The following is a 24,830-nucleotide window of genomic DNA, read 5'->3' as shown; positions in this document are numbered from 1 at the left end:
CATACTGATTGGGATTTGGTCTTGATATATTGTGGGGGTGGATCTGGTGAATTTACTATTAAAATTGAGTCATGTCTCTATGTATCTAATTAAATAAGTGAGCATGTACGTAGGCTACTCAGTATCATTGTAAATTGCAGAAAAAGGGTGGAAATTTTTGTTGTGGCTTGGACACCTGATATGTATTAAAAATATCTGGGGACCCAAAAATACTGTTTGCTGGAAAATGTTGATGGATATCCTGGTATATCAAAATTAGGCACAGGGTGTTCTAAAAGTTAAGTGACCAAACTTTGAATTTAATTTATTTTGTTTGTGCAAGTTTGAATTATCATATGTATATTATTCTTTTCATTTGCAAGTCATAGTACTGTGAACCTCCAAACGGCATATCCGGCGTCACCGTACGATTGTCATATGAAAATCTGATTGAGTCGAAATTTTGTGAAACTTGGGAGATTTTTGTTGGTTGAAGATTGATGATGGGGTATTCATATGAATTGAAGGTGTGGGCTACCGCGCCAGGGGCATACCGTTTTAATGGACCATGAAATCAGTGGTGGCCCGTATGTGCAGAATTCCTGTACGTAGGCCCATGAACTGATATTCCCAAAAATGCCCATGGCTCATGTGTTGTGAACTGACCTAGGACTGAATGCTTACAAACAATGTCACGAACAGGTCACTTTCTCACAACTGAGTTAATGGCCAGAGAGTAATAAAGAAAAAGGGCCTACTTGAGTATTTAACAGAAAATGGGCACAGAAGAAGAATTCTGTTCACTGTTGAAAATGTTTATCGTGGAGGAGGCTTTGAACTTGCAAAATGACAGTGTGCATGCCACAAGTTCACAAGAAGCTAGTGAACAGGCAGTAGCCCTGCTTCAATCATGGTGTGGTGTTACGATGAGTCCAATTTTTGCAAGAAAGGGATACAGAAAACAATGGTCAAGAATCTCAGCAACTCTCTTTTCCATGGTCAGGAGTAGAGCTTTCAGCAGAATTCTGGAAACCCAGAAGCGGCTGGAGACGAATGTGTCCGACTTGGTTTCCTCCTCAGATTAGCCATTTGGCAGTCCCAACTTCAACCATCTGGATTACAAATTATGGTCTGTGCTTCAAGATATGTCTTGTAAAGGTAGACTATGATTATCAATGTAGAAAATGAACAAATTTTCAAAGAAAGAACTAAAATGAGTAATGTTTGATTTGCTTTTGTTATTTAGTGTTGCTTTTCTGTCACTTTTGGCCAATTGCAACAATGAGTATAAAATTGATGATAGGACACTCACAAAGGACACACATACCCAGGCTGGAATTTGAATCTGGAACCCCTGGTGTGTAAAAAAAGTAAAAATAAATAAATACATTTAAAAAGGTGTGTCACACTGACGAGATATGAGGGTCATTCGGAAAGTAACCGCCATTTGGCTGTAAATAAAAAAAACCGCCTAGAAACAACAAATTTTTACTTTACATTTGAAAGGTACAACTGTCCTCTATTTTTCAACATAGTCGCCATGTAAATTCAAGCTCATGTCATAGCATTTCACCAACTTACAAATCATTTCTGCATAAAACTCGGCCGCCTGGGAATTCAACCAACCTGTCACAGCATTTTGAAGATCCTCATCATCAGCGAAGTGCTGTGCCCCCAAGCCACTTCTTCATGTGAGTGTGAGTGAACAAATGAAAATCAGGAGCCAAGTCTGGGATGTATGGGGGATGATAAAAAACGTCCAATTTGAATTGTCGCAAAAGGTCTTGTGTTCGGCAAGCAGTGTGAGGGCAAGTGTTGTCATTCACGAACACAACCCCAGATGTCAGCAGACCGCAACGTTTGTTCTGGATGGCTCTTCTCAGTTTCTGCAAAGTGTTACAGTAAACTTCAGAAGTGATTGCCGTACCACGTTCACGATGAATGTCTGCCGCTTGCAGATTTTTTGCCCCCAAAAATCTTATCACTCCGCGTACCTTGCATTTGGCAGGATTTTTGATGGCATCACACATTTTGTGACATTATAACCAGCACACAAGCAGTACTACAATGCTGTCAATAGCACAGCTGGAAGCTTACTGAATCACAGATTGGGTGATGTAACAACGGCTGCTCTCTGGCAACTACTACTAGCGCAATGCCACAACTGCGTTTACTTTCCGAATGACCCTCGAGTACTTTGCTAATTAGGTAGCACTTGATAATAATCAATAAATCAATTTGTCCTTCGCTCCATGGTATAATGTTAATTTAACAAACACTAAATTTATAGGTCCTAGGCTTTAGTGGCTTCTTGCCATAATTTTTCAGTTCTGTAAAAGTAGTTCTAAATTAGAAGAGGATGCACTGTAAGAAAACTACTAATAGATGATGACTGCCTTAAAAAGAAAGGCTCTGGTAGAAAACTCAAGTACTATGAACATGTCTCTCTAAAAATTTCTGAGTGGAATTGTCTCTGTCCCATGTCTCTATGCTGCGAGAAACTAGGCACCACCAACATCAACATTCATAGGCAACAGATCCTGTTGCAGTAGGACTGACACGATAACTCAGTTTGTACAATATGCAGACCAAGTTTCGAGTCCTGCTCAAGCCTGCATATTTTGCTGAAATTTCTAATTATAACAGTAATCTTCTTCATTGCCATATAAAACAAGAGAACAATAACACAAAAAACATAAGGGATGCAACTATTTATTTTTTAAGTACAAACGTACTACAAATTAATAAATTCTGTGAATGCAAGAATACCTAATTCGTCATCTAGTACATTGTAGCACATCTTTATTTGTCATGTATGTGGAAGAAGTGAATGCATCCTCAAGTTTTCTTCTGTATTAAAAGATCGCGAACACAAGTTGCATGTGTATGGTTTTGAAGCATGCACCACAATATGTGTCCTTAAATGTGAGCTTTGAGTGAATGACCTGTCACATACTGGACAAGTGTATGGCTTCAGTCCTGTATGAATCCTTGAATGTGTGTTAAGATGAGCCTTTCGTGTAAAGGCTTTGCCACACGTTGCACACACAAAACGCCTCTCTCCAGTGTGAACTCTTATGTGAGCAGTGAGATTGTGTTTGCGAATGAACACTTTGCTGCATTCGCTGCAAGGGAAGGTACTCTGGGACGTTGAAGGATCCAAATGCTTTTCTTCTTTTTTTGAAGATTTTACATTAGCTCTGCCATCCCTAATATGCAAATCAAGTGATGCTGATACTGCTGGTCTCAGCTGAATTCTTGACTGTGCAATTTTAATATCATCCAACTTTCCACCTGATAAGTATGCCCCTTTGGGCTGCAAATGTCCCTGATTATCCACAGTTCCTTGTAGAGTACCATCACTTAACAGAGCATTGTTGAAAAAGTACCTGCAAGCAGATTTGTTAACCATATAAATAAGTTTGAGTCATCTATTTATACGTAACATTAAATTTAACACTACCTTTACTGTTCAGCACATAACTAATTCTTATTTGGTACAAATGAAGTAAATGATGGTACAAATGTCTAACAAAATACTTAGAACACAAATTGTATTCATTGGAAATGTCCTGAATTCATTAATGTGCTGTATAGTACAGGGTGTCTGGACTGGGACTGACAGTTTTTAAAAGGGTGTTATTTTAACATGGTAAGGAGTAGTTAGAAACAAAAACATACATTTTGAAGACAAACTCACTAAGTTTTATTGGAAGCCGTTACAGTTCAGTATAGATTCACATGAGCTCCGCTTGTTGCATGGACAATTTCCAGACTCTATCCAATCTCCCTTCACGTGTTCTGTAGCATCTGAGGGGTTACACAAGCAAGAGCAATCCGAATATGGTCCTGCAGTTCTTGTAGATCACCTATCTTTTGCATAGAATACATCATGTGTGTGTTTGATGTACCCTGAAAGGAAGTCTAGAAGGGTTACATCAATCTTCTACAGAATGTCAGTGGCAAATGAATGTCTTTTCGGCTTGTCATCTGGCTTGGCTTAATTTCGTGCAACAACTACACCTTGTAAGCGTACAAACAACCTTTTGTGCACAACTTCGTTAACAGTAGTTCTTAGAATTCCTAGCTGCTGGCTTGCCTCCCTTTATGAATTCCGTGGGCTACACGTGTTTCTTTCTGTACCGATGCAACATTTGTTTGAGCGACACTAGCGCCACCACACTAGTTGTATATGCATAAAAATTTGCTGAACCAAACTAAAAAAATGTACTACTGCTTTTGCAATGCTTTGTTAACAAAACGCTAGGTTTGTTGAAATGTAGTAATTATTTAGAAACTGTCAGTTACAATCTGGACACCCTGTATATGAACAGGAAATCAGACTAGCAAATTTTGATATGTATTTTCACCTGGTAAAAAAATGCAAAAAAAAAGCAGTGTATTGAATCATGATAATCTTCTGAAATCCAAGTTAGAAACTATAAACCAGCATTGTAATATATAATCCAACTGAAAAAGTAAATTACGTACATTAATAAAGTTAGAGAATAATTAACATGCTGCATGTTCAAATTGAAAGGAAAAATTTACGACGTTGGAAATACTGGATCAGTATGGTTGCTGGCTCTATTTGGAGGACATCAACATCAAGTTTGAACACAAGGAAGAAAATTTTACTATTTTGGTAAAACTAATTTCACAAAACCTTGGATAATATTATGCAATTGGTAAAATGTACACTATATCATTTTTTGATCTGTCGCTAGTACCACAAGCAACAAGATCTTGTAACATGTGTCCTATTGTGTAATATTTTGCATATAAATCTGTAGTGTAAGATAAATGTAACCAGTGAAAGATCTCTTAATTACAATTGCATGTTTGTTAAGACTGTGCCAAAAACACAGGAGTGCTAGGATCTGCACAGACATGTTCTCCAAAATGCTAATGATGAGCTGACAGGGAAAAAGGTACAGTGTAGGTTTGATTGATTGATTGAGTTGGTGTTTTAAGTCCACTTTATGCACAGTAAGGATAATTGGGACTGGACATAGTTAAAAGTGGGATCCGAAACCTTAACTACAAGGTGACAATGGTACAATGTAGGTGTCATTTCCTCAATCCTCACTGGCCCGAATACACCAAGAATTGGTAATTAAATATGTTTTACAAACAGCACAATATTACATGCATAATGCATGTGATATCCCACCCACAAAAACTTTATTTTTTCCCTCTAATAACTTCACATACTCTTCTGTTGGCTAGGTTTCCAGCTGGACATTGACACACAGCATTCTCTAAACCAGAGTGGGTACAGAAAAGCCATAAATTTCCATGGCTTGTCCAGGTTTTCTGTAAGAAAATGTGCAATTTTCCCTCACACATATAAAATGCATACAGGCAAGTTGCAAATTAAAGGTGGGAGGGATGGAATGTTACTGTGGTTCTCCCAATAAACAGTGGTGTGTCAGTTATATACTGATCAAAGGTGGTGCCTGGTTCAGATGACAACAGTTGCAAGCTATGCAAAGAGAAAATGTCAGGTAACAGAAAATATTTGAAAATTTGACAATATTGAAATCAATTTGTAAACCAAAGTTTCATTTGAAGTCTTGTAGGAAAATGGGCAAAGCTGAATATGAAGTTCTTATGTTTAGTGGAAACTGTACATATAAATGAACAATGTTATTGTAATTACATAATGATATCTATAATTTCAAGAGTTGGTTTATCCCTCATGGTAAAGTAGGATCCTTTTACTCAACAAGCAAATGAAGATGTAGGGAATAGTGAAATATTGGGAAAATGTTGCAGTAAACAACTACAGTCAACTCTCGATTCAACGACCTTTCACAGTTCCCGGGAAAAGGGTCGTTATTTCGAAGGGGTCGTTATTGGAATTTGCACCAATTTTCAGCTTAAAGGGAGCTCAAACGGACACAAAGATGCCAAGGAAATGGTAACACCATTTATCCTGGTAGTTATACAACCTGTTATGCACAGGATGCGTGTTCTGAGAAGGAAAATAGAACATGAAAAAGTTTTCACAAACGAGCATTTAAAATAATATTACTTTGTTTCAATTGTGCACAGTCGTTGCTTTTCCAGGAAATTCTTTCAATTCTAGTTCATGAGAAACCCGTTTGCACTGAGACCAATGGAAAGGAAAACAATCTCTCGCTTATTGCAAGCGAAACTCGAAGAATCTTGACACCAGTCAGACTGGTGCCAGCAAAACTCGGGAGAATGAATGTTGGATTTTATACAGGTTTACTGGAGCATTGTCTGTTACAAGATTAACTGGTAAGATTAGATCTCTCGGGAGAAACAACACAACCTCTCTAGGTACCAGACAAAAAAAATAAAGGCAGGGCTGTAATTTTCGTTCTGGTTCGGCTGTGTAAAATACATCGTAAAAAAAGTCACTTTTCTTTGCTTCAACCAACTTCATTCACCCTCCTTCCCCATTCAAGGGAGCAGTCGAAACTCCTTCCTTGACTTGCATTGTAATCCAGCGTGAAAAAGGAAATGTGCAACCTGCGATCTGTTTTCACCCAATGCGTATTTTAGGACACGTCATTAAACATGTCATTAAACAGCGTGGCAGTCGATAATCATTCGGGTTTGGAATTGAATTTCACTTTAAACTGTATAATTAGTCCCGATTAGCCCATCAGCATAAAATGAACCGAAAACAAGCTTTATGAAACTGCGCATTTTCACATAAAAAATATTTACTCTCACATTAATGGACGATTGAATGTTGGATTTAGGAGTATTCTCGATGTCAAACACCCACCCCTCCAAACGGTTTTGCCTTGAATAATGTATTTTTAATCGGTCTCAGCGACCATTGTTACATTGAACTCTTTTTTTTTTCCTCCACATGAATGGTTCTGAGAAAAAGCGGATGCAAATTAAATTTACAGATTTGCTTATCAGAAGGCGCAGAACATGAAGTTATTTTAACTCTTGTTTTCCTTTCTGGAGATTGAATTTCGTTATCCTCAAATCAAAACAGCTTTGCGAGATTCAAAACAATAACTTTTTTCTTCACGCTGGATGAGTCATCGCTGTTATCTGCAAGCCAGAGCTTTGCAGATGCTAGACAAAACACTGGCGCCAGCTGCATCGTAAAAACAAGGAGACCGGCTGGAAGTTCGAGCAACAGGTGGCGGAAGAGAAAAATCCCAGCATTTTAAAGATAACGCAACTGTCGAAGACGGAACTTTTAACAGCACTGTAAAGAAGAAAGAAATGACCCTTGCTTTACGTTTTACCATGCAACAGACAATAATACGGGCAATATTTCCTATGCAGACAACAGCATTAAAAAAACAAAAACAAAAAAACAATTCTGCAATTATCAACATTGCCGTGCACACCAGTAGCGGAGAATAAGCTGAAGAAAGGGAGTTGGGTCACTTTTTTTTTTTACTTGTTGTATGGGTTTTGTTCGTCCAGAACTGGTTGCCCCATTTTAGACGTCAAAGGAAAGGAAGAGGGGTGGGTCCTTTTCCACCCTCGCCTGTAATCAGCCCGCATCAGCAAGAAAATCGGGGCTGAAACAATCTGCATCGCACCCCCCCCCCACCCCGCCTAAGTTTGCTGACAGGAAAAGAGGGAGAAATCAGTCAGCCAACGGAACACTTTTTTGGCAGATATTACGAAATCGACACAATGGACATTTCCACTTTGACATGAAAAACGTTTTAAATCCATTCATTTTACAGATAATGACACAAACATGAGATGTGCAAAATATCTCGGCGATATATGTTTCGGTTCTCGAGAAACACGCCTTCAAACACCGCTGAAATTCACCTACTACGTCACGGATTTGAAAACGTCCTCTCCACAGACAGGAGGTCCTCTGACGTCATCACTTAGAAATGCGTGCAGGCGGGGCTTCTGCTCGTCCCGTCAACTTAGCATGAGCCGCGGAAGCGACGAAAAATTCACTTGTTACTGTGTAAAACAAGTATCTTGTAACTTCCAGTGCAAAAATCTGTGCTCCATTTCTTGGAGATGAATTATGCTCTAGCAGTATAGTAGTATTTACTATAATTCAGCCACTCGGTAGAGGGTTTTCCCATTAGGGTGACAAAGCAAACCTTATAACAGTCAATGGCTGAACACGTGAACAGCCTTGTTCATTGCGAATATATAGGTTAGTTCTGACTGGCAAGAACTTAATGTTATAGGAATGCCTTTTCTGGAATTACAATTATTTTCGTCATAATATTTTCTTCACAAATTTTAAGATAATACTTTTAGAACACACTGGTTTACACGCCAATTTCTGCAATATAAGAGGTGAAACGGTATAAAAAGGTACGGGGAGTTTTTAAATTTCTTGCAGTGAATGACAGTTTTCTTCAGTTAATATATATATTGCAAATTTTTGTATTTAGCCTACTTTTACGTCGCTTTTCCGTTCACTTTGTTTAATTGCAACGATGAGAACGCATGGTTAATTTATTATGTATCATCTCTAACATCACATTTCTTCCCACTTTTGGCTAATCGCTACAATGAAGATGAATAACTACAAGCTGTATTCGAAGTCGGGGTGCAGGAGTACACCCCCCCACACACACACACTACCACCAACTGCACAATCTAAGTATCACCCAACCTGCCACGATAAGAGACGAACTTTTTCTTCTGTCCCATCTCATTTCGAAAACATTCACTTGTCCCATCTCCTTTTATGAGAAGAGACGGAACATGCCTCGTCTCGTGAGCAACACTAACATTAACAATAGAAGCATCCCCCTAGCTGTCCCCAAAGTCTCGAGCAAACATCCTCCCATGTAACAATTTCCAGTTCAATGAAATGCCACTCACAAGGTAACAGTCATGCCCAGGTCGGTAGTCAAACCTGGAACATGCGACTTCCTCAGATAAATCATGAATTTTGTGTATAATAATTACAACGCAAGTTCATTCCTGGTAATTCTGAATCTGCAGTTAGGTTTGCGTATATAAGCAGGATAATATTTAGTTTTCGAGGAGTCAAATAATAATAATAATAATAATAATAAAAAATATTAAGAAAGGTTTTTTTGTATTTATAATGATAAGCGTCTGCATACGTTGTTAATTCTATATTTTTCTAGACTTGAGACGAGAACGAGAATTGCCCTTCCAAACCGAGGCGGATGTTTATAAATTGAGACGAGACTGTCGATGAGACATTTACAAATAAACACGAGACAGATATTTACAACTCTCAACGAGATCGAGACCAAGGCTGCCATGTCTCGTCTCGATAGGATCCTTAGTGGTGAAGTTGTGAACCAACCAATTAATGCGTTCGGGGCAACGAGATGAGGCGGCTTTTTTCGCAGTACAAAATTCAAAATAATTATATCGTACCATTTCAGTATGGGATATTGTTATACACATGGGCGTATATATAGTTCACGGGGGGGGGGGGGGAGGGATGGATCAATTTTTGGTATGATTAGGGTTGCTTTATTTAGTAAGTGAAAATCCAGGACACTGCTGGCCGGAAGCTTGTTGGGGAGCATGGGGAGGGGATTTTGGACCCGACAAAGTTGTGTGTTTGTAGTCACGAAGTCGCGCTACTTAGTATTGATACTTTTCTGTTCATCTTGTGCCACTACGTTTTTAAGAACCAAATTTCTTTAATATGATTCGAGGGGGGAAAATAACTGATTTGACAGTCTCAATGCAGTTTCTTATCGCAGAAATTCCGAAACTATCAGGAAATTGCAGATATTGGTCTGCAGTCCCATCTGGTGTGTGGAATTACGAAATTTCCTTCCCATCCGTATCCCGTCCTATACGTCTCTAATTTAAGAAAATGAAATAAGTCCGAAGGAATTTTTTATGAACAAGCGGATAGAACAAGGAAACTGGTAATTTGAGTGAACCAAAAAAAGAGGGGGGTTGGACCCGTTGAATCCCCCTTAAATACGCCCATGGTTATACACATTATTTCCTTGTAATATTTATACATAAACTAAGTATAGATATGTACTGTGCAACTAATGTAATCTTCTTAGTGTATTTTCTCTTATCTGCACAAAAATATTTGATCATAATTTGCGCAACAGAAATGGAACACAAACTGAAATTGCTTTATGGAAAACAAAGTCAAGTAGACTTTATAAATAAAGTGACGAATGTGAAAATTCCTATTTTCTATTACATAGGTTACGGTAAATATCGATAAATATAAGTTTAAAAAATATTTTTGAGTGTCTGGTCAGCAACCAATTTTATAAGCAATATTTTTAGCATGGCCTGAGAACACACGCAGCTGAACCCTTTCATTTATCTTGCACGTGAGCAGTACGGATATTTCATAGAAGAATGATCATTACAAAGCATAGCTTTCCTTTCTCCTATCGCTCCTTCTTCCATTATTTAAATCGGTACAGATTTGTCAAACTTCTGCACGTGTTCGCTCACCGTGGGCTACCCACCCGGAACTGGACGCTCGAAGCAGACGACAAACGAACTCTCCCTAAGGAGTGACGTAGTAACATGGCGGCGGCGTGTTTTCAGCGCAACGCTAGCCTCGCAACTTTGGAAGTCTCGTTTCTGCCTTAAACTGGACGCAGAGAAACGCGAGAACTTGCAGGGGTAATTTTTCCAGGGTGTAGTTTTTAAAATTGTTGTAAAAAAATTGAGTGGAAATGTCCATTAGGAAAACGTATGAAGTGGGAAACGGGAGTTATGATGCACGTAAGATCGAAGTAAACTTTTGTGGAAACCTGGATGACAGCGCATTAAGCGGGTTGACGATCTTTAGTTCACCAATGTGGTTTTGATTATCTCTAAAAGTTTCGCTTTTTTATGAAGTGTTGCAGGGAACAAAGAATACTTTTTGAATGAAAGCTGTTACCGGAAGTTGTCGTCTACAAGGCCGAGAGTTGCTCACTCACGGGAACCTGCTGAACTCTACGTCAGAGCTGGACAGATGGGTCAGACTTCCAGGCGCCACGCATCTGTATTTTCGAACATCCCTGCGATCTTATCTCTCAAGGTGGTGTATTTATCGATGAAAGAGCTTGACCTGCCATACACATTGGCAAAGTCTGCAAGTGCAGCAGTCATTTCAGGCTGCTCCCCCCTCCTCTGCAAGTTTTAAGCAGCTCTTAGGACAAGGAAACAAGTCAAGTCGATTTAGAATAACATCCAAGCACATTCGATCTTCTTTTCTCGCATATCCAAGAGCAAGCCTGGCGCCTTGGGTGGGGTGGTGTCTATTTTTTAGTTAAGACCCAATTGTGAGCGGTAGAGCGCTCGTGAAGGGAATGAGTGGAGGAAAAAACAATGCATTTTTCGGCCGATTTCCTTCAATTTGTCAACTTTTTTTTTCCAAATTTTTCTAATTTTTTCTAAATTTTTCACGGTTCCCGGGAAAAGGGTCGTTACTTCGAGAGGGTCGTTATACCCGGGGTCGTAGAATCGAGAGTTGACTGTAGTGAATGCACACAAATCAAAGTAATAACATTTAAGGCTGTCATGCCACTTGAGAAGCTGAGTGGTGATGTAAAACATTTGAATAGAGAAGTTACATATTTAAGAACAGTTGATAATGAACTGGAAAAAAGATTGCATTTTAAATGGCAGGTTAATTAATAATGAGAAATCCAGTGCAGACAATGAAACTGTTCCAAATTATGATAAAGGTGATGTAAACTTGGTGGACAAAACTGATACATGTAAACAATCATTTTATCTTCTGAATTTGGCAATAATGGTGATAAGGTTGCAGAGAGCAAGGAAAATGATGAAGCAACATGGATTCAAGTAGTGAGAAAAGGAGGGCAGCAAAAAGCATTAGATAAAAATGACATGCCTGCTGTGGGAAAAGTTTGGATGTTGGAGAAAGAATATAAAATTTCTGCAAACATGCTAGCTTTTTGAATGGATGGTTTTATCCAAGTGCAACCTTCATATTTTAGTAGGCTTATTATATCTATGTAATATACACTAATAGTATACTAACATAATTTTCAATGTTTGAATTTGGAATAGGAATATGCATATAAAGTAAAAAAGAAAGAAAGAAAATATTGCTACATATTTTAACAACCTTATCAAACGTGCCCTCAGTGATACCATTTTTTCTTGAACTACCTTCAGTAAAAAAAGAACCTGGAATTTGGCTGGTAAAAGTCCCACATTGGAGATATCGAGAATTCTTTTTGTACGTAGGATGGCATCACTGTAATGAATGACCACACAGAGGGGTAGAGTAATCTATCCATCAGTTTGTGCACAGCAGCTGTTTACGTCAGTTGTGTTGACGAGTGTCCTGCGATTTGCAGAATGGAGAAAAATATCGAGCAAAGAATTTGTTTGCAATTTTGTGTTGTCAACTGTCGTGTGCTGAATCGTTGAAAATGCTACAAAAGGCCTTTGGTGATTCGTGTCTGTCGAAAACACAAGCGTATGCATGGTACAAGGCTTTCAAAGAAGGCAGAAAAATTGTTGCTGATTTACCCCATTCTGGTCAACGACTGACGAAAACAAACCTCTAGTAACTCAACTTTCATGAAACACATCATAACTGGTGATGAGACATGGGTGTATGAGTATGACATGCAAACAGGTGAACAATCTTCGGAATGGCACTTCGAAAATGAACCAAAACCCCCCCAAAAAAAGTTGCTCAAAAATTAAGGTCATGCTCAATGTTTTCTTTGATTATCATGGTGTTTGCACTCAGAATTCCTTCCAGCGGGACAAACTTTGAATAAAGAGTTTTATGTGACCGTTATGAGGCGTCTGTGTGAGAATGTTCACCGGAAAAGACCAGAGTTATGGAAAAACAATTCTTGGATTTTGCACCACGATAATGTGTCGTCGCACACGTCGACTCTTGTTCGTGAGATTTTGGCCAAAAACTCAACACATGTACTCACCCAAGCCCCACATTCCCCAAATATGGCTCCATGTGATTTTTTTCTCTTTTCGCGACTCAAGTTACCACTTTGGGGAAGGCATTTTGAATCAATTGAATCCATTAAAGAAAATTTGCAGAAGGAACTCGGGGCGATGCCATCTTCTGTGTTTGAAAATTGTTTTGAAGATTGGGTTAAGCATTGGCATATGTGTATTGCATCTGATGGGGCCTATTTTGAAGGCGACAAAATAAATGTTGATGATTAACCATGTATTTTGTGTTTTATTCACAAATTCTGGGTACTTTTTGTACGTAGTAGTATATCTAAAATAAAAAATCTACTATCAAACCCCTTAACATTTGCATTTAGCATAAAATATTTGTATTCTGGCTTTCAAGTGGATCATGTTTTGATGTAATAACTGCTAAAGCTGGTCATGGTTCTCAACCATTGAGAGACCAGAGTGCGTTCTGTGGAAATTTTTCAAACTGGTTTTGAGGTCTGTGTAAAATGCTAGCATAAATGCATCAAATGTGATGGCAACTGTGTGGAAGAGTAACTCTGAGTAGAAGACACTGTAGGCAAACTATATGTATGTTCATTGTTTCAATATTTCCAATATTAAACAAATTATACCTCAACACGCAAAACTTATTGATGTCCCTTATACATTAATATTAATTAAATATTAATAAATAAATTATGACATATTGTACATGTTTATATTTGTTGACAAATATAAAATTTGATTTAAAATTGTTGGCAATATCTGGATATCTGGATTTCTTGACAAATATAAAATTGGATTTAAAATAGTTGGCAATATCTGCAATATCTTGCAGCCTGGTACCAGGCCAAAGCCTGGCAGTTGATAGACACTACCCTATAGTGGAATCACAAGCAAAACAACCTGCGCAGACCCGTGACTCTTGTGCACCGTACTCCCGTGAGGAGGGGAGGGGGAGAGTGGACATGCTTTCTTATGGCCCAAGCTGAACGGAAGAAGGGAAAGCTGCGCTGGGACTTTTCGTCCAAGGTTTTCTTTCCCTTGTGGTCGCTCTATAGTACACCGTAACCGTAAAACTGAGGTAGAAACTGAAGTAGATTGGCTAAAAATGACCAAAGGAAAAAGTACATTATTTTTACAAAAATCTGGATTTCTGTCAGTAAAATTTTGTTTGTTTAAGTCCATTATATGCTCAGATATGCTAATTGTGATTGGACCTACACCTTAAAATGCAACCTGAACCACTGTGCCTCCATGGGGGATTGAACCTGGAAACCCTTGATTACAAAGGGCAACATTACTTTATGCCATCAGGGACCCAATTTTTTTTATATGTGGCCTATAACATGCAATAAAAATTCGGCCATTTTTCAAACAGTATTCACAATAATAAGTTACTTTTGGCTCTAAATCTCTTATAGTAGCATACTGATCTTAATTATTTAATGGAGTATAGGGACATGTAGTAATGCATATGTATTATGAATAGTAAGGATTTTAATTATTTTATATTTTAAAATTTTAATTGTCCTGAAAGATATAATAGTTCAATATTAATGTTTCATTAACTTTTTTTGACATAAATGGCACAAACATGTGAAAGTTTGTTCTAAGTTTATTTTGTACTCTGATAGGCTAATCAGGATTGGTCCTACAGTTTAAAAATGGAATCCAAATCATTATGCCATACATATGTCTCCACTGAGGATCAAACTTGGTACCCCTTGATTACCACTGTGCATTGGGTAGGCACATACACAAACTTGCATACAACAAAAACAGGTTAATCACTACAGGTGTTCAAAACGTCATGCAACCAAGACTTTGGATGTACATAACTTTTGTACAAAAAGCTATATAAACATGAACCTTGTGTGGGGCTACCCCGATAGTGCAGTGGGTGTCGTCACCTTGTAATCAAGGAATCCCAGGTTCGATACCCAGTGGAGGCACACAGTGATTCGAATCTCACTTTAAACTGTAGGTCCAGTCTTAAATAGCCTTTCTGTGCATAAAGTGGACTTAAAAATAACAACTGAACAAACCAACATGAACCTTGCATTCGGTATTGACATTGACTATGTGGACATTTTAAAAACATTAAAGAAGAAAGTTCTGCAAGAACATTCAGCATGGAGAAAAAGTTGCTTTGGTCTAAAAAGTATTTGTACGAAGAAAAGAAAAACATGGATAAAAGACAGATATGGAACCACTTGTAAAAATTGACAATGTGTGTTGATGGTCTCTGTGAGTATTTATGGAATTGGCAAAAGTATGACAAATTTTTTCAATAAAAAATCCAGTAATTTTCCAAGAAAAGTATTCCCAATAATAAGTTAAATTTTTGGCATTAGAGATTATTATTTATGGCATATTCACTAAAAGCATGTTTTTTTTTGTTTTTTTTTTCGAAATTACAAAGTGTGATGGCAACATTGGTTGTGTCAGAGGCCAGTGCCAGGTGTGCCTGACATCTGGCTATCAATGGCCAGATGAAGGAAAAGATTTAAGATTTATCGAACAAATATATAGGTAGGTTAGTATTTTCAATGATAAATTTCAAATCTTTTCTTTCATCTGGACATTGATGGCATAACGGAGCGAGATGCCAGGCACACACCTGGCACTGTTCTCTGACACAACCAATATAATGATTGTAATTTCAGAAAAAAAAAACTCCTTCTTTCCATGTTTTTCTTTGATTTGTACAAATATTTTTTTACACCTTAGTAACCTTTTCTCCATACTGAATGTTCACGAAGAGAATCATTTCATTTTTCATGTTTTAAAAAATATCCACATAGACAAAGTTAATACCCAATGCAAGGTTCATGTGTCTATCGATTTTTGTACAAAAGTTACATACATTCAGTGTCTCGGTTGCGTCAATTTCCAAACGCCCTGCAGAAGAAGTGGCTAATATGTGTCCTGTGGCTGCCACATCATGTAATATTATTTAGCTAGTTCCAAAATATGACATTATGAACCTCCAAACCCTTAACTGACACTACAAGTAAAATACGTTAACACCAATAGGTAAAAAGTCAAAATTTCCGTTATCTTCCACAAAAAGATGGCTTTGTATCAGGAAAAAAAAACATCCATTCAAAAAGCTGGCTTTTAATCTTAAAAAAATCATCCATTCAAAAAGCTAGCTTTTAATCTAAAAAAAATCATCCATTCAAAAAAGCTGGCTTTTTTTGCAATTCTAGCTGTGGTACACATGTTGAAAACCGTAACCTGCTTGAAAGTGTTTTGTCAAACCTCATTCACATGTGTGGGCCATGGATTACACACGGTGTGGTATGAGAGGTGAGAGGCAACTTCCCTCAAGTCATCGTACTTGTCTTTTCCACCAAGAAACTTTTGTAGAAGCCACTAGACATGCTGGTAGGGTGTATGACTGCCAACCCACGTTTGATTCCCAAGTGAGTGATCTAAGGTTGGAATTTTTCCAACCTTATCACAGCATAAGGCAGCTCTGTGGTTTGTTTGCCCAGCCTCAAATAAATGGGTACCTGGGAGGTTAAGGTAGCCAGAGCATGGTGCTGAACACATCACCCCTACAAAAAAAAAAATGTGTGATGCCCTACCTAAACATCCTCCCTATACATGCCTTCATGCCATGTTGCAAACTGCATTGGGAACATATTTTACCTTTTTTGCCTGACTAACAATTTTGTTCATTCAGTGAGAATATGTAAATGTATATCTAGAGGTGAAAAATATTTGACCACACAAGCTAATTAACTGTACTCAAAACTGTTGTCATCCACATTATCAATTTATCAGATTATGAATTTTTCAATGTTATTTAGCATATTACAATTTCAAGGTAGCTTCTTAAAGTATAATAATATTGAGAAAATAATACAGTTTAATTACATATTTTACTGCCAGGAACCTAAAAACAGCAAGAAGTGAGAAATGATACCTATATTAGATGTTTTAATGTACTTACATGTTTTTACATATTTCAGTATACTTACGAGGGTCATCCAGAAAAAAAGGGGAACGTTTTGGTGTAAAACACAAACAACAAATGATGCATGCAAAAAATTTATGGGACAGAAACTTCATACCTCACTCTACTTTTCAACAAATTCGCCATACCCGTTCAAGCACTTATTATAGAATGATACCGGTTTGTTGATACCGTCATTGTATTTGGTTGCAGTCATTGTATGGCACAACAGATCCTTTGAAGCAATTGACAGTAGGCCTCAGCATTTATTGTTGCACCCCCTGGCAGAAAATCAATGAATAAGATGCCTTTCCTGTCTCGAACGACAGTCTCCAGAACCTTTCACATGCTGAGTGTTTGTTGGGACTCTTTTGGCTTGGAAGGTGATATGGTATGGTGCACTGACTGACACTTGCTTTCGGGTGTTGAATAGGCGACTCATGTCTCATTGCCAGTCGCAATCGAGAAATTTTCGGAAGCACTTGCCATTGTTGAAGAAAGATACTGTCACTAGATGATTGAATACATTTGTGGCAACCGAGTACAATGACTGTGTATACAAACTGGTATCACGCTCTGATAAGTGCTTAATTTGGTATGGCGAATATACGAAAGAGTAGAGTAAGGTATGTAGTTTCTGTACCATAAATTCTTTGCACACATCATTTGTCATTTGTGTTTTATACCAAAACGATCCTTTTTTTTTTAAGACCCTCGTACATAGTTTTTACATATTTCAATAATTTTTCTACATATGTTTTGACTATATAAAAATGCAGGCCCTAGTTATGTGCAACTAGTCTATTAATATAAAGACATTAAAGAACTATTTTATGCACAGCCACCAAATGCAAGTTCAAATCTTCTTGCTGAAGGAAACTTTGCCTACATAATTTGCAAAGGTGTGGTTTCCGAATGTGAACCTTCAAGTGTCTCTTCAAATCTCCTGGCAGAACAAAAGACTTGTCACATACGGAACACACATAAGGCTTGAGACCACTGTGAAATTTTAAGTGGATGCGCAGATGGTTTTGCAGTTTGAATGCTTTGTTGCATAATGTACACTTATAAGGCCTCTCTGCTGTGTGACTTCTCAGGTGAACTTTGAGTACATACTCACTAGCAAACACTTTCGTACATATTCTACACATGCCAAAACCTGACTCCGTTGAGTTTGAATTAATTTTAATATGTTGGTTTTCACTCGGCAAAGCACTAGATATGTTTCTTCTTTCTCTTGTGTTACACTTAATTAAATATCTGGAAAAAAAAAATCACTATTTCATTATATCAAATTGAGATATTTAAACTTTTGCGACACTCATCATAAAAATGACTTTCATAGGAAAATACGAGATTTGTACAAAAAAGACCGAAATCTTTTAATAGCCCCTCAACTGTTGCAGATGGCGTGATCCAGCTAGCACCTAGCGGCATATCTTGGTAAGAGATCGTCTTTTACTGGGTTCCGATCTATGCATTAGTTGTCGAGTAGCAGCCGATTGAGTGAGGTCGTGCACAAGCGGCTTGTCGGATTAGTGGCAAAGCAACAATGAAAGAGTTGGAGGAACAACGCGTGTGTGTGAAATTTTGCATAAAAGTTGGGAAAACTTTTACAGAAACATTCCAAATGCTTAACTAAACATACTGAGATGACTGCATGAGCCGAACAGAGTTCTATGATTGGTTTAGGTGCTTTAAGGAGGGCAGGAGTTCGATTCCCCGAAGATCCAAGGGCTGGACGACCTTCCACGTCAACAGACAACCAAAATGTTGAGATTGTTCACGCTGTGATTCATGAAAATCGTCGTTCAACTGTCCGTGAGGTTGCTGAAGAAGTTGGCATAAGTGTAGGATCCTGCCATAAAATCCTGACTGAAAAACTTGACATGCATCGCGTCAGTGCAAAATTCGTTCTGCATTTGTTAACAGATGACCAGAAGCAGAACAGAGTTCAAATCTGTCAGGAACTGCTTGCAAATGCAAATGCAGATGAAAACTTTCTCAAGAATATCGTAACAGGAGATGAGACATGGGTTTACGGATGCGATGTGGAAATGAAGAGGCAGTCTTCGCAATGGATGGGTCGGTCAAAAATCAAGGTGATGATGGTTGTGTTTTTTGATTGGAAAGGCGTTGTGCACCATGAATTTGTACCACCTGGTCAGATGGTAAACAAGGAAGTCTACCAGAGAATTCTACCACGATTGAGAGATGCTGTGCATAGGAAGAGGCCTGAACTGTGGGGGAATCAGTCGTGGATGTTGCATCATGACAACAAGTTATCTGGTAAAAATCGCACTTCTGTTGTGCCCCATGCACCCTATTTTCCGAACTTGGCCCCTGCAGACTTTTTTCTCTTTTCCAAACTGAATACCACTTTGAAAGAATGGCATTTCCAGACCATCGAGAAAATTCAGAAAAATGCAGCGGAAGCGCCAGGATTAATCTTTAAGGGGTGCGGAAAGAAATTTAGGGGGTGCGATGCTGAAAATAAGGAAAACCATGAAACAAGCATGCAACATTTCAAAACTGGGGAGCAAGTTGCCAAAATGGCAGGGGGAGGGTGCAAGGACAGTTAAGGATAATGTTGGGGCAAAAATAGCAAAAAGCGGGGGGCAACTCCACCCCTAATCACTGCCACTGATTAACAAAATTGAGTGATGGAAATGAAATTGTATGTGTGAAATATTTATAACTTTAGATTGACATTCATTTTCCAGGCAGGCTGTGCCCACCTTGCCTTCCCCCTGGACTTACATGATGTTATGTATTGAGTCTTATACTAAAAAAAAAAAAAAGTGGTCTTACAGTGTAAACATTGAGATACACGTTGTAGTCTTATTGAACTAAAGGTAAAAAAAAAAGTTATGCTATGCACCATGCCATGAAGGTGTATAGTAGTATGAACTATGTAGTGAAATAAAAAATGAAATTATCCTTGTCTTTTAAAAACACAATTTTTCAATGTAACCAATGGAGGTACCAAATACGTAGTAATACATTCAGTCTGCCAATTCAGGATATAACGCAAAGTGCACAGCAACTTCGTCTTCGTTAAAACCCCTTCTGCTGCACTATCCCCAACAACGAACCGTAAAATTTCATCGTGAACATTGGGCCTCTTTCTAACGGGTTTTGAAAAAGCCTGAAATGGTACGTTTACTAGACATGTTACATGGAACAAATACATAGAACGCATTAACAAGAAAATTACCCTTCAACTTACAACTCGCGTTAAATGAAGGGCTCGGGTGTAAAACATGGTAAGCGACATTTTGTTGATTTCCGAGTTCATTAAGAAAAAAAGGTTATTAATGTATATAAATTGTTTTCGTTTTGTGTTTACTGATTTCAAAAGGCTTCACTGAGTCCATTGCAAATTGGGTATAATTACAGAATACCGGAAGTATCTCTGATTGCTTTCAAATTTGGTATACTCACTAATTTTGACCTCGAAATCATGAATTTGCAGTTAAAAATTGGTGGTCACGTCTAGAAAATATGAAATACCATGTATACATTACTGCTATTACTGCTATGTTTGTCGATGCACTAATATGGTCGCCATGTTTGATGTGAACAAGTGAAGTTCGCTATCCGTTCCATGGAGCGTTGCTTTACCGTGACAATATGGCATCTTCAGTAAATGTGGAAAACATACTTGCCCCACGAACCATTCACGTAAGGTTAGATTAGGTTAGGTTAGGCAAGCATACTTAAAATTCAGGGTATTCATAAACATAGTTTTTGAACGCTAATCATTGCAAAAAAATGTTGTTGCCTTCATAAATCACCGGTGTTTACTTCGTTCACGGACCCCCTTATTTCGCATTTTCTAGATGTCACCGCCAACTTTTCCCCATCTTCGCAAATTAGCCAAAAGTGGCACAAAAAGCAAAGTAAAATAAAAGAAATCAATAAACAATAAACCATTGGGAAAAAGATTGAACACAATGGTGAATATCAAGGATGGATGATATAAAAGACATCACCGACATGATATATATCGGCAAAATATCATGATGATATATCGCCAAAATATTGTGACAATATATATTGTCAAAATATTGTGATGATATATCAACTAGTTGATATCGCCTGGACGATATTTTTTTCAATATCGCAATATATCATTTGGACGATATATCACCCAACATTAGTGAACATTCCCCATGTTCAACTTGGCCCATGCCAAATGCAGCAGCTCCATCAATTGGCTCACATTTTTTGGGAGCAGATCTCACAATCCATTGTAGCAATTGCCAGACATGTCCAATGTGTTTACAGCCTGGTTAGTTGAGGGGGGGGGGGGGGACAAGGCAGTGTGGAAAATTCATTGTCATGTTCCTGCAACCACTTTGTGGTGATGCAAAGCCCTATGACAATGTGTTGTCATGTTGAAACATGGCTTTGTTGTTGGAGATTTGGACACAGATGGCCGGCTAAAAGATTCCTGAAGCATTCACAATTCAAACCCTGTGATGTTCAGACCAATAGTCCTAAAGCATACCAAGACAAAGCTCCTGGCTACAAACAAGCAGAAATGAAATTCCCTAACTTTTCCAGATTTTCCAGGACAAAATTTACATTTTCCCCTGACAATTACAAACTAAACTAAATCGATGTTTTTGCAAATGGAAATAATAAACTCATATAGATCCAGGTATGAATTTGTTAAGTACCAATATTATCTTCTATGAAATTGACTTAATTTCTCTATACTCTATGATTTGAATTCAAACAGCAAAATAGTAAATTTGGAAAATTATTATGATTCACAAGCTAGGGAAGGATTACGGGAACAGGAAGGAACATTAAATTTCTTGGATATTGAGATGAAAAACAAGAGAGGAATGGGGATTGTGTCTACATGGTATCAAAAGAAGTGTTCGGCAGGAGTGTTCTGCCATAAAAGAAGTGATGTGAGTGATGGAACTAAACATAATTTGATAAGGAACATGGAAGACTGAATAAAGAAGATATGCACAGAGAAAAGGGAAGAAGAAACCAAGATTAATAGCCTGTGGGAACAACTAGAAGAGAATGGCTATGAAAAGAAAGACAGACACAACATCAACAGAGGAAGGAAAGAAATAAAAGAGAGAGGACTGGAAGAGAAGGAAGAAAAAGAAAAGGAGAGATGGTTTGGTATAAGAAGTATGGGAGATGCCACAGAGAAGATATGCAAAGTGCTGAGGGAAGTGGGTATAAGAATTTACAGGAAGGGAGGATGCACTGTTTTAAGTATAGCCAGCAAGAAGGAAGAAAAGAGAGGAAGGAGAGGAAGGGGTTATCTACGAGGTGAAGTGCAGAAGATGTGAAAGTGTATATATAGGGGAAACGAAGAAGAGACTCAAAGACAGGTTAAAGCAACACATGGATTATGTGAGATTGAAGAGAGACAGGAATGCCATATTCAAACACACTAGAGAAACAGGACATGAAGTTGAATGGGATTCGGCTAGGCGAATAGGAAAAGAGAAGAGAGAACTAGTGAGAAAATGGAAGGAGGCCAAAGAAATAAAAAATAAAGGAGAAGACATCAGGAATTGGAATGGAGGACTCAAGATAAACAGGGAATGGAAGAGTGTGTTACAGAAAGTTGAAAGGATGAAGGAAAGGAATGAGGGGCATGAGCAAGTGCAGGACACACCGCAACCTGGTCGGATGCGTTCATCCACTACAGACGAAAACATCAGGTTGGTGGATGACATGATTAAAGCGAACAGGCGTATCACCATCGATGATGTCGCTGAAGAACTGGAAATAGGCCATGTGTGAGCTCACAAGATCATCCACGACATGCTTTTGGATGACAATGCGAAACCACACTCGGCGAGGGCTACGCAACGCACTCTTGCAACCCTTGGTTGGGACCACCTTTCCCATCTGCCGTACAGTCCCGATCTCACGCCAAGTGACTTCCCATCTGTTTCCAGCTTTGAAGAAGGCACTCGGAGGAAGGCGCTTTGGAAGCAATGCTGAGATGACACATTTCGTGCAACACTTCTTCCGTATAAAGGACACTCATTTTTTCCAAGAAGGTTTTTTGAAGCTTATCAAGCAGTATGACAAATGTCTGAATGTCCGGGGTTCTTATGTGGAAAAATAAAGTAAGTGTGCTAATCCTTTTCTCATTTACGTTTTTTTTCCTTCCCATCTCTGTCCACAGTCGCCAGGGTAAACTTATTTTCGGGCTCTCCCTCATAACAATCACATGTAAGTAACGGGTGGATCTAAACTTACAAGTGGTGATAAAAAAATCCAATCTTAGTTTACTTGGCAACATATTAATAAAAAAAATGATATAACACGAAGCGTACAAATTACTTAAATTTCTTCCTCGTGTCATCTGCTATCCAACAAGGTACAAATGTTGCTAACATTCACATTTGTGTACAAGAAATAATACTTCATTCATCTTCATGTGAATGGAATCAATGAACAATACAATTAAAGAACATTACACGTCTTGCTCAAAGTGGGCACCTCCGTTACGAATGCAGGCAGGCAGGTTTTTACGGACATTTGGTCTTGTAACTTGTGATGTGATGGTGTACTTGATGTGCTGACCAGATGTTAAGATCCTTACCCTGAGCTCTTCTTGCGAGTTTACCGGTGTATTGTAAACTAAGTCTTCCATGTGGCTCCAAATGTAGAAGTCGGAAAGCGTCAAATCGGGGGATTGAGCCGGCCAGGGGATCGGGCTAACTAACTAACAAACTCCCTAGCCTTCTTAAACCCGAAGGTTCATGGCTGCAGCAACACAGGCCTTCTATCTTTCCCTATCTTGAGCAAGTTCTATATACTCTTTTCCATCCCTACCGATTTCCCTTTGGTCCATCTCAACGTTGTCCCTCCATCTTAGTCTTGGCCTTCCTACAGGTCTCTTACCATCAGGTTTCCCAACAAGAATCCTGTAAACTCCTCTTTCCTTTCCCATTCGTGCCACATGGCCTGCCCACCTAAGTCTTCTTGATTTAATCATTCTAATAATATCTGGACATGAATACAAATTATGTACTTCTAAATTATGTAACCTTCTCCACTCACCTGTCTCCTCATCCCTTTTAGGTCCAAAGATTTTCCTAAGGATCTTATTTTCAAATACTCTCAATTTATGTTCCTCTTTCAATGTAAGGGACCAAGTTTCACATCCAGGCAACATTACTGTTTTGTATATTTTAACTTTTAGTTTCTTAGATATTAAACGAGAAGACAAAAGTTTATGAAGAGAGAAGTAACATGCATTTCCGGAATTAAGCCTACTTTTTATTTCCTCTTTAATATAATTTTCATTTGTTAATATTACTCCTAAATATTTGAATTTGGAAACTGGTTCAAACGAGTTGTTATCAATAATTAGATTTTGATTATTACCTAACACTTGGTTTCGGCCTGTAAGCATATATTTAGTTTTCTCTTTGTTAACTTCCAAACCTATCTCTTTAGCAGTTTTGAAAAATATTTTAGCATTATTCTTAATTGTATTCACATCATCCCCCAGTAAGTCTACATCATCTGCATATGCTAACAACTGAGTCACACCATTTAATTTTAGTCCTTCTTTAGTTTCTTTTACCTTCCTAACAGCATATTCTAAGGCAAAATTAAAGAGCAATGGAGATAATGCATCTCCTTGTTTTAACCCATCATGAATTGTAAATTTGTCAGACATATTAATACCCACACGAATTTTACTTTCTGTTTCACTGGTGCATATTTTTATCATACTAACAAGCTTCTTAGGTATTCCAAACTCTACTAATATATTATATAATTTATCTCTTTTGACCGAATCATATGCTTTTTTGAAATCAATGAATAGCTGATGGACATTTTGATTATATTCCCACTTTTTTTCAAGTGTCTGTCTGATGTGAAAAATTTGATCTGTAGTTGACCTGTTACGTTTAAATCCACATTGATAATCACCTATAATTTCATTAGCATATGGAGTTAGTCTTGTTAAAAGAATGTTAGATAATATTTTATATGTTGTTGAGAGTAGAGAAATTCCACG

General features: G+C 38.0%; 1 protein-coding gene across 5 annotated transcripts in view; it reads right to left on the bottom strand.

Annotated features, from left to right (window-relative positions):
• The window catches only part of LOC145999687 (uncharacterized), a 112,774-nt gene that overhangs the window by 14,805 nt on the left and 73,139 nt on the right, over positions 1-24,830 (bottom strand). The window contains exon 4 of one of the 5 annotated variants that reach the window (XM_083136900.1): positions 2,737-3,368. The exons of 2 other annotated variants lie outside the window; for them this stretch is intronic. In XM_083136900.1, coding sequence (XP_082993026.1) covers positions 2,789-3,368 — 580 coding nt within the window. In that variant the 3' untranslated portion in view covers positions 2,737-2,788. Of the gene's footprint in view, positions 1-2,736; positions 3,369-16,823; positions 18,065-24,830 lie in introns of those variants that run through there. 2 more of the 5 variants (XM_083136903.1, XM_083136902.1) reach the window with 2 other exon arrangements.

The sequence above is a fragment of the Lepisma saccharinum genome, chromosome 15 (assembly GCF_977018435.1).
Source record: "Lepisma saccharinum chromosome 15, izLepSacc3.1, whole genome shotgun sequence".
Classification (NCBI taxonomy): Eukaryota; Metazoa; Arthropoda; class Insecta; order Zygentoma; family Lepismatidae; genus Lepisma; species Lepisma saccharinum.
The sequence above is the reverse complement of the archived record's forward strand: the minus strand, read 5'-3'. Positions and strand labels throughout refer to the sequence as shown.